Consider the following 11,449-nt stretch of genomic DNA (forward strand, 5'->3'; position numbering starts at 1 on the left):
ACCCTTCCCCAGGGGTGATATGGACCGGGGGGAAGAACGCAAGGTCCTAGGTCAGCCAAAGCGTCTCCCTTCACAGCTGACCTCGGGTGATGGAGTTGCAAACTAATGACATGCCCATGAGTGGCAGAAATTAGCGTCAACAAATAAAGAATCAGCTATTTCTTGCCAACATGGGTTAAAAGTAAAGGCTGGTGCAGGTAGGGCCTATACATCGGCTAAGGTAGACCACAGACCTGGCTCTGAACACTTATTGGCTAAAGCAGAGAGGAAGCCATGGTCACTTAGAGAGGTCCTTGTGTCCACCAGATCCAAACGAACTAGCTATTTAGGAGAAGGACATATTTTTCTGATACCTAGAAAACCTGCCCTCATAAAGGGGGCAAAAGAGTGGCATAGATTTTAGACTAGCCTCTGCCCCTTTATGACGGAAAGTTGCTCAAACAAAGTAAAGTAAATGGCACGGTCAAGGTGAAAGCAAAAGTAAACCTGGTGTCCGCTCCTCCAACAGCGTCCCTCCACGGCCAGCAGACCCCCAAGCCAGTCACCTCTTCACCGGTGACCACTGGCCAGTAAGCACCACCATGCACATCACCAGCGACAGCCAAGAACCGCAGGCCTAATGCATTCATTTAAAAGCCAGAATCAAGCAAGGCGTGGCAGACTTTGACTTCCAAGTTAAAATATCCCGTGGAAACCCCGCGGCAGCCGCTTAAATCAATTAGCAACTCACTTCCTCAAAACAAACAAACAAAAATTAATAAGGGCTCATTTGTCACCAAATATAAGGAAGACCAAACAGGTTCCCCAAAGCAAGTGTTTGAATAGCTATCAAACACCAGTGGGTTATGTGCTAAAAAAGCGAAAATTTGAAAAAATTAGAAAATAAAAAGATGATCAGGATAATACATGGATCAAGGCAGCAGTTAAGTTTTTGTTTTTTAAAGCGATGAAGGCGGTAAGAAGGCAGCACAGAGGGAAATCTAGCTATTTTCAATGTAACACGTTCACAGCCTACCTTTTCAGACCCAACAACATACTCACAGGGCGGTATGAGAGAAAAAGAACAAAGGAAAAGAAAAGAAAGAGGAACAAGCAAAAATTAGAAACACACCAGAACAAAAATAACTTTGACGGCATGGTCAAGAATTGACGTGGGCTCTGATGAGGCCAGGGGCACACGCGGACGTTCAGTAAAGCCCACCCACACCTACGGCCCCTGGGAAGGCTGGGGCCTCAGGCTGGCGGCACCTGCCGTGGAGCCTGTCAGCGCCGCAAACCAAAACTCCACCTACATCTAGACGTTTCCTTTTGAGCCACAAAATGCAATCTCATTTCAGGTTGGCCACTTTTTATGGCCCCTACCAAGAGCCGCAGGAGAGTCAGGCCCTGTCCCTGCACCTAACTGCTGTCTTAAAACTTAGATAACTGAGACCAGTGAAAGCAACAAGGGATGAACAGTGACTGGAGGAGAATGTGTCTGAGTTGAGGTCACTGGCATCATTATCTCACTGAAGTGCATATGATGGCTGAGTGTTTATGGTACCGGCGAGAATAGAATGGACCCACCAGGAGGCAGGTTTCATTTGCTCTGCGTAAACACTTGGGAATAGGATCAGCCACCGTGCACCAAGCACAGTATCCTGAAACTAGTTATTCCTGCCCAATTGTGAGCACAGATTTCAAAAGGCAAAAACAAACTGGCCTTCTCTGGTGGGTCTGTAACCTCAAAGCCAAGAAGCTGAGGGGCAGAAATGTCGGCAGTGCCTCGTTTGGCAAGGATACGGCGCTGGTCACGGGGTCAGGGCAGGGTTCCTGGCTTCAGCCACTCACCCACCGGTCTGTCCGGGGAGGGGAAGGCAGTCCCTGCCGAGGCCGCAGGCACTGTGACGCTGTGTGCCCACGAGGCCCCACCTCGTGAGGGACGATCACCACGGCATCCACCGCACCTGACGCCCGGGGCTCAGCGGAAGGCGACAGGTGCGGGGACGAGCTGGCCGGGAGCGGCCTGGTGCTGGTAGCTCTGCCCCTCGGCGGTGCCTGGGCTCCTAACCCTTGCCACCTCGGCTCCAAGGAGCAGAAGGGGAGCGCTGGCATGTAGATCACAGGGTCCTGCGTAAACTAAGTACGGATCACGGGTACGACGTGCCTTGCCCTTTCCTTAGACCACACAGACACAGGTACGACGTGCCTTGCCCTTTCCTTAGACCACACAGACGTGTCCGGGTGAGGAAATGAAAATTCCTCCAGACCCTGCCAGGCGCCACCTGCAGCAGTGGCTTGGGGACTCTGTGCCTCTCACGCGTAGGGCTGCCTGGACTTTTTTCCTCAATTCTGTGACATCTTCTCCTCTAACTTATCAACAACCAGAAAGTCGGGTCTGACCTTAGGTAAGTTCAGGAAACCCTGAGCACCTGCTCTGCAGCGGGCACTGCGGCACCCACGCCGTGTCCCCCATCCTCACCTGGGAGACCATCGTGCGACCTGTACAGAGCGGGGAGGGCAGACTCAGGGCCCAGGGCCCAAGGCCAGGAGTGACACAGCTACCCGTGCCCTCCCCAGCAAAGGGGACCGCCTCTCGGCAAAGGCGTGCGTCTCACCTCCTCCTGCAGGAGGGACACCGCACTGGCCGCACAGGGAAGCAGAGCAGAGGGCAGAGAGGGGAAGCAGGCGGCCCGGCAGAGCTCGTCTGCAATTCTGGTGACTTAATCACGGGGACAAAGTGAGGACTGAACTTTCCCTGCTCTGTCTGACACTCCCTGAGACACAGAAACCATGAACACACTGCGTGGGGAGCTCTGTGGGAAGCCCCTGTGGCATTTCTGACACCCTAAGCACAAGCGGGGGCTCCGGCGCTGCCGTGGCGTGGCCGCCTGGCAGGAGGAGGACCTGAGCCCTGCAGGCGCCCGGGGACCGGGAGGCAGGAGGCACGCCCGACCCCCAGCTCAGCTAGCACCTCATTCGGCCGCCTCTCCGCGCTCAGCACCTCATCTGCACGTTGAAGGGAGGAGGCTGAACAACAGTCTTCACACTGTGCAGGGGGGGCAGCGCTGTCCAACAGGAAGACAACGTGAGCCACGTAAATAAAGTCTTCTAGTTTGCACATTTAAACAAGTGAAAACCAAACACTCGCAACTGATTTTAATAACGTGTTTTATTTAATCTAATACATGTAAAGTGTTATTTCAACATGTAATCAATAAAAAAAGAAATACTGAGATCGTTTACCTTCTTTTTCCTAGACTAGCTCTCAGCGTCTGACGTGCATTTTACCTACAGCACGTCCCGGCTCAGACCAGCCTCCTCCACAGTCTCAGTGACAGTGGTTACCCTACTGGACAGCGCTCCAGGGGGTCCCACCAGGGCTCCCAGCTGAAAAGGGGCAGTAAGTGTCCACACGAACCCTAACAGGATTTCCCTGAACCAAAGGCGCTCCCATTTTTAAAAGCCTGAAAACCAGTGGACTGCACCCTTTTCCCCCCACTGCAAGCCTACGCTCCCACTTGCTTCTCCCTTTCTGGATGTCGGGAAGCAGCCCACGCTGAGGAGCCTGGGCTCCAGGCACACTTACCTACTATCCGTGTCCAGTCCCACGAAGTCCTTCTTCTCGAAGGGGACGCAGAGGAGCGGGATCTTGTCCCCGGACTTGTCCGTGGCCCTGTCCAGACGCTTGGACTCAAGCACAATGAACAGCGACTCGATGAAGTCCTCGACCCTCTTCTCCACCGTCCCGCAGTCCTCGTAGCCGGGGTAGAAGGCCACGTCGGTGCGCGGCTGCTCGGCGATCTCGCCCTGCAGCCCGAAGACGAAGAGCCGCGAGTCGTACAGCGTGGAGCCGTAGATCTCCTTCTGCATGTGGAACTTCTCGAAGGTCTGCGGCCAGTCCTTGGCCGAGAAGCAGTCCGTGATGGTGACGAGGCCCACGGCCTTGCGGTGGGTCTGGAAGTCGCCCCACTCGTTGTTCTCGGGCGGGTAGTGGTGCCGATAGCGGATATAGAGCACGCGCTGCGAGTCGCGCACGCTGATCTGGCTCACGGACGAGATCCTCTTGTAGATCTTGAAGAAATTCTCCTCCGAGACGATCCCCACGGGCTGGACCACCACGAGGAGAGTCTGGTGGTCCTCAGCACACTGCATGTAGTCAGGGACACTCATGGTGAAGACCCTGCCCAGAGAGAAAAAGAGGCTTTGAGGTGCACCAGGTTTTGCAGGCTGCCGGCGCACTCGGGGATGCGGTGACGCTGGCGTCCACCAGCTGGAAGGCAGGGTAAGCCCCAAGCAAAGCTGTGGGGAACAGTCTGTCCTCGGAGTTCTGCATATGGCTATCACAGCTCTTATCACAATCCCCTGCTCTTGGACCAGGCTTGGAGCTCCTGCAGAAAAGGGGCCATCTCTTGTTTTCTGTTTCCAACACCTGGCCAGGCGCCAGGCACTGATGTGGAGTCAGTGCTCAAAAAGCTGAATAAATGAATGAACAACGGAAGGAACTGCTTCCCCAGCCCCTCAGCAGAATAGAATGAAAAGAACCACAATGGAATCAGATGGTCTGGACTTGAACTCCAGTCCACCTGAGCTCCTGAACTGAAAAATAATGGCGATAATAAAACTTGCTTTCTAAGAAGATATCTGGACTGAGGAAGGCTGCAAATGCAAAGTGCCAGGCACACTGCCTGACGTAGAAGGAGAGGCTATACACAGCTACTATCCTGCCTTTATGAACTGTGTTTCCTTGGGAGAGTTTTAATAACCTCTCTGAGTGAATTTTGTTAGACATAAAAAGAAAGCAACATCAACAATACTCAGATTAAAATTTAAAAAGAAAGAAAGAAAACAACATTACCTGATTCTCGGTACTGTTGAAGAATTCAATTAGATAACCCATTGGAAAGCATCTGGCCCATAGGAGTTAATAAATGTTTGCTGAATGAATGAAAAAACAAGCAAATGAATGCTGCCCCCTTCCACAGACCATCATAATGGCACTGCCCAGAAATGTGAAGCCTACGTTCCACCCCTGACTCTACACTAACAACGTCACTGACCTGGGGCAGGCCTGTGTGCTTCTTTAAACCCCAGTTTTATCATGAGTTAAAATGTGGATAATAACACAAACCTCAAAGGGTTAGTGAGTCAATATTCTGGTTTTAATATTGTACCATAACTTTGCAAGACAGTACCATTAAGGGAAACTGGGCAAAGGGTCCATAAGCTCTCTCAATATTATCTCTTACAACTGCATGGGAATCTACATTACATCTCAAAATAAAAGTCTAATTTTTTAAAAGGCTTTTGAGATTAAATTAGCTCATTGTATCAAATAAGGAATACACCGTACAAATAGGGAAACACCTAGCCCGTGAGATACACTCAGTAATTCTTTCCACTGACCCCACTGGTCTCTCCTACTTCAGAGTACAGGGGTGGGTACTCACAGCCAGAGGCCGCTGTACTGTGAAGCTAACAGAGCTAATGGCCCCCACTTGCAAGAGCCCCTTCCATGGCCCTATAACTCATTTTGTATTTGTAATTGTGTTTTCTTTTTCTTGACTGGGAACTCCAAACGACATAGCCTTCGGGTCACCAGAACCTGACTACAGAGATCACGACAGCAGCCCTCCCAGATGAGACAATAAAAACAAAAGGGCAAAAATAAATGAATAAATGAAATGAAAAAATAAAATAAAAGGCCATTTCCACTAGACCTCTGAGTAAGTCCAATGGCAGGGATTTCATCCTGGGCTGAGGGGAAGAGGACTGGGGAGGGAGGTGGGAGCAATTTGGGGCACACAGATCCTGGGGCCACCTACCCCATGCTGGACTTCAGAGTCAACCCTCACCCTCCAGGAACTTCACGACACACCTGGACAGAGCAGCAGGAACAAGATTTTTGTTTTGTTTTTTTTCTTAAGAAACCTCTGACCCGCTAACAGGTCTTGTTTCTACCCAGGACACAAATAGCTTATGTGTATATTATCTCATGAAAACCTCTAAATAATATCACCCCAACTTTACACATGAAGAAACTAAGGGAAAGAGAAGCCTGTCTCATTGTGTAAGATCACAGAGAGGCCACGTGAGCAGCAGCATTTAAACGCAGGGGCTCCCGCACCCCCCCACCCCAGCCCCTGCCCCAGCACTCACACTGTAAAGTGGGACACCCTGCCCCCAGCCCCTCCTTGCAACAATTCTCTGCAGAGTCCTTTCTGCACCTCCTGGAAAGAACCAAAAGCACATCAACTTTCAACAAAGAGGGATGTCACCTCTTGGGGGACGTATCAAAATCTTAAGCATTGGGATGGGTGGGGAGGGAGATTTGAGAGTTTTCTGTTTCTAAAAGGTGGCAAAGATATTGAAAAACCCTTATCTAGTCTAAGCCTTCACTGTGCAGAGAAGAAAACGGAGGCCCAGAGTAGATGAGGAAAGGCCCTTATAAACCAATTTTGCTTCAGTGCAGCACCGAGCAAGCCCTGGGCACTGCTGAATGGGTGCAGGATCTGTAAGGCCCAGGAGAACAAGTGTCAGAAAAAAGAAAGAGAAAAATCATACAAGGTCCTCTCGCGACAATACCCTACAATCACGTTTCATCAAGTTATTCCATATTTGTGCATCCAAAATTAAGGTGGGCTAAATCAAGGTATAAATCAAGGTCAAACAAATCAGGAAGTTTGAACCGTAATGGAAATTCCAACCTTTACTGTGGCTTTTCCCAATTCAAGCATGTGCTCAGTGGGCACTCCCTGCACCTGGCCCAGAGTTCTCCCAGACACAGATCTTTATTAACATGTCACACATCACACACAGGCCCACCAGAAGAAAAACACCTACAGATAAGATGGAACCAATGAAACTGAAAGCGGCCAACCAGCATGTATTATTCGCAGAAAGGATGCTGCTCCCATCAGCGGTAGGTGGCGGAGAACTCGTTGCAAGTACCACGTGCATCGGGTTGGCTCCAGCACTGGCTGCCACTCTTTGTGACCGTAAGGGAGTCACGTAGCTCCACTGAGGTTAGTTTTCTCTTTTGTGCAAGGCTATGGTTGAAACTAATAATATATAAAATTTCATCATTCACATCCCCAACATCTAGTGAGGACTTCCCACGTGCCAGGCTCTGTAGAGAGGAAAAGGTAGGGTCCCAGATATATTCGTGGGTAGAAAAAGTTTATATCATAAAGATGTTCATTCTCCCCATTTTGATATATAGATTCAACACAATTCTGATTAGAATTCCTATCAGATTTTTCATGGAATGTAACAAGTTAGTTTATGGTCGATAGCCAAGAAACTCCTGAGGAATGACCAATGGGGAAGGGCATTTGTCCCACCAGATATAACTGCTAATGGAACATAGGGTTTCTTTGTGGGGTGATGAAATGTTCTAAAATTGATTGTGGTGATGGTTGTCCAGCTCTGTGAATACATTAAAAACCAATGAACTGTATATTTAAATGGCTGAACTGTATAGCATGTGAATTATATTTCAGTAAATCTGTAGGGGAAAAAAAAAAACCTATGGTCAGCACAGTATTGGCACAGGGATAGAGAGAAAAATGGAAATGTCATCAAGCCCAGAACCAGACCCACACATGCATGGTAATTTGAAATATAGCTGAGGTGCCATTCTAGGACACTAGGAAAGGACAGACCCTCCAATAGTAGTACTGGCACAACAGGTAATCCATGAGTAAGAAAAAGAAGCATAACCCAGTCAGAAAATGGACAAACTGCTCCAACAGACATCTTTGAAGAGGGAACTCAAGCAGCCAAGACGTGTCCAGTAAGATGCTCCACCTCAATGGCGATCAGGAGATAGCAAATTAAAACCACAGGAATAGACCATTTCATACCCACCAGATTGATCAAAAAAATTATTGTGGTAACATATACGTAACACAAAACTTACCTTTTTAAATGTAGAGTCCTATGGTATTAAGTACACTTACACTGTTGTGCAACCATCTCCAGAACTTTTTCACCTTCACCACCGAAGCTCTGTCCCCATGAAACACTAACTCCCCATCCCCCCGCCCCTGGCACGCCCCCATCTACTTTCTGTCTCTATGAATCTGACCACGCTAGGCACGTCACATAAGTGGAATCATATGCTATTTGTCCTTTTGTGACTGGCTTATTTCACTTAGCAGAATGTCTTCAAGGTTCGTCCATGTTGTAGCATGTATCAGAATCTCCTTCTTGTTTAATGCTGAATAATATTTCATTGTATATATATATATACCACATTTTATTTATTCATTCATTGAAGGTCAGTTGGGTTGTTCCTAGCTTTGGCTACTATGAATAACACTATTATGAACATGGGTATAAAGACAAAATGTTTTAAGTATAAAAACACCACATGGTGGGATAGGGAGGGTGGGAGGGAGACGCAAGAGGGAGGGGATATGGGAACATATGTATATGTATAACTGATTCATTTTGTTATAAAGCAGAAACTAACACACCATTGTCAAGCAATTATACTCCAATAAAGATGTAAAAAAAACAAAACAAAAAAACACCACATGTTTGCAAAGATGCAGACCAAAGGTAACTCTCCTATTTGACAAGTGGCATGTATTCTGGCATGTGGCTGGCAGGTTCACAGAAGCAAGAACTGAAGAGAACGCAAATGTCCACGGTCAGGAGAATGCGTAACTAAACTGTGGTCGTTTAACACAATGAAATACTTTAGAACAGTGAAAATGAATGACCTAGCGCTACATTGCAGGAACAAAGATGAATCTCAAAAACATGATGGGCAGATAAAGCAAGTTGTGGATTAATACAAGCAGCACCATTCCATTTATGTAAAGTTCAAAAACAGGCAACACTTAAACAATATCTTGTTTACACATATGGCAAAATTATAAAGAAAAAGTAAATTTGGATAGTGGTTACCTGGGTGGCAAAGAGGAATGCAGTTTGAAAGGGAAGCAGTGGGCTTCAGAAGTAGTAGTTATGTTCTGTCTCTTAAGCTAGATGGTAGATCCAGGGGTGCTTGTTTTGCCATTCTTTAAACTGTACATACATGTTAAACATTTAACATAAGCGTTAAAAAAGGAAGAAGGGGGACTTCCCTGGCGGTTAAGACTTCGCCTTCCAGTGCAGGGGGTGCGGGTTCCACCCTGGTCAGGGAGCTATGATCCCACATGCCTGGCAGCCAAGGAACCAAAACATAACACAGAAGCAATATTGTAACAAATTCAATAAACACTTTAAAAATGGTCCACATCAAAAAAAAAAAAAGGAAGAAGGTGGAACTTCACAAAGCTTACAGTGCATGTTTCAGCAGGTTGGCTAGTTTCAGGGCCTGGCCCCGGCCCTTCTCATCTACCAGGAGATTATGCTACTACCCCTGCCAACACCCCTCTTCTATAAGCAAAAAAGTTGATGCACAAAAAAGGCAAGCGTGTTACAGGTGCACAGGTGGCCTGTGGGTCTGACACAGGTTGAGGACAGGAGGTGTTCAATTTCTCTACTCTGAAGTAAAATGAGAAAAATATGAACAATGTATATTAAGCTTCCCATAAAACTAAAGTAAATTTAGTAAGTGCTTTACAAATATTAACTACTATTGTTATCATTTATTTTTAGGTTATGAACTGTCTTGTTTTTTGCTGTTAAAATATTCTTTTTTTTTTTTTTTTTTAATTGGCTGCACCCCACGGCTTGTAGGATCTTAGTTCCCTGACTAGGGACTGAACCCGGGCCACCGCAGTGAAAGCACTGAGTCCCAACCACTGGACTGCCAGGGAATTCCCAAACATTCTTGCTTTTATAAAACAATAGAGGGGGAGATGGCGCTTGTTTTTCCATTATTCTATCTGGGCAAAAATAAAAATTGACAAGCCTATGATTGGCCCTCCAGCTTTTTAGCACTTACCAATTTATGAAAACTAAACAATGAAGTCACCCTGGACTAAAAGACCCCTCTGGGTCCCTTCCAGTTCCAACTAGGCCCTGAAAAGCAGACCAGCAATCAAATCCATGCCACAGCTCAATAAACCTTACAACCTCAGGCAAGGGTTTTCCCTGAGCAGCTCAGTATTAGCAAACTTCTTGTTCACTTTTGCCCCAGATTCAAACTATGCAAGTACCATGGGAGGAAATCTGTTTCATATATAAGGTAGGAAAAGGGCTGCACTGGGCACTTTACAACTTATCATAGTTAGACTTCACAACAATCCTAAGAAACAAGCATTCCCATTTTCAACCTTACAGATGAGGAACCAGGCTCAGTCAGCTGCTCAAGGTCTCCTAATCTGTAAGAGGTAAACTGGAGCCAGGCTCCAGAGTCCATGCTTTTCCACTACTTTCTTCAAGGGAGAAAGAATCTGATGAAATAAGCCCTGGCACTGAGCCAGCTCTGGTGTCTGAGACTAATCTAATACAAAGATTAAAACACCAAGAATATATGTCTTCAACTTGGTAGTTCCTCCAAAAGTTAAACATAGAGTTACCATATAAACAGCAGTTCTACTCCTAGGTATATACCAAAGAGATTTGAAAATACGTGTCCACACAAAAACTAGTATGCGAACATTCATAGCAGTGTTATTCCTAAGAGCCAAAAAGTGGAAACAACGCAAGTGTCCATCACCTGAGAAATGCATAAACAAAATGTGATCTATCCATAACAATAGAATATTACTCAGCCATAAAAAGGAACAAAGTACTGACCCTACTACAACATGGGTGGACCCTGAAAACGTTATGCAAAGTGAAAGAAGCCAGGCACAAAAGGCCACATACTGTATGATTCCATTTACATGAAATGCCCCAAATATGCAACTCCTTAGAGACAGAAAGTAAATCTGTGGCTGCCCCGGGCTGCAGGAGGGGAGACTGCCAACGGGTATGGAATTTCTTTGTGAAGTGAGGAAAATGTTCTGGAATAATAATGGTTGCACAACTGTGAATATACTAAAAACCACTGAAATGTACAATTTAAATGGGTGGACTTTATCGTATGTGAACATTATCTCAATAACGCTGTTATTTGATAAAATATTTCTTGACAACTTTTTCCCTCTATACTATTGGACTGCCCCACAATTTAAGAAAAACAAAACAAAAAACCTTGCCAGGACATCTTTAGGACTGCAATATTCCTGGTTCTCCAATATCATGCCTCTAGTGCTGCTGTTTCGTGGTAAGGAATACTAGCTGGGCTGGACTAGGAAACGACTATAACTACGTTTTAAAAATCGCCAGTCGCGTTTATACTGGGGCGGGGAGAGGATGGAGGATGTCACAGCCTCATACCCTCAACTCATCTTTAACTAAACCGAGCCCTGCTTTCAACACTGTAATCCCTCTCTCTAGAAAAACACGTGAAATCCACAAGCACCCCATCCGAACACCAGAAAACTCCGTGTTAAAGGGCATTCACGTGGGGCAAATGAGCCGGGGGAGGAGACCAAGGCAGGCACAGTGTTCTCTCTTCCCGAGA

The 11,449-nt window shown here is 46.8% G+C and overlaps 1 protein-coding gene across 3 annotated transcripts in view; it reads right to left on the bottom strand.

Annotated features, from left to right (window-relative positions):
• TRAPPC9 (trafficking protein particle complex subunit 9) overlaps positions 1-11,449 on the bottom strand; it is a 503,630-nt gene that overhangs the window by 491,023 nt on the left and 1,158 nt on the right. For all 3 annotated transcript variants that reach the window (XM_081258084.1, XM_081258086.1, XM_081258085.1), the window contains exon 2: positions 3,569-4,162. In XM_081258084.1, the coding sequence (XP_081114210.1) occupies positions 3,569-4,152 (584 nt within the window). In that variant the 5' untranslated portion in view covers positions 4,153-4,162. The remainder of the gene's footprint in view (positions 1-3,568; positions 4,163-11,449) is intronic.

Source organism: Mesoplodon bidens (genome assembly GCF_964165515.1).
Source record: "Mesoplodon bidens genome assembly, chromosome: 16".
Taxonomy (NCBI): Eukaryota; Metazoa; Chordata; class Mammalia; order Artiodactyla; family Ziphiidae; genus Mesoplodon; species Mesoplodon bidens.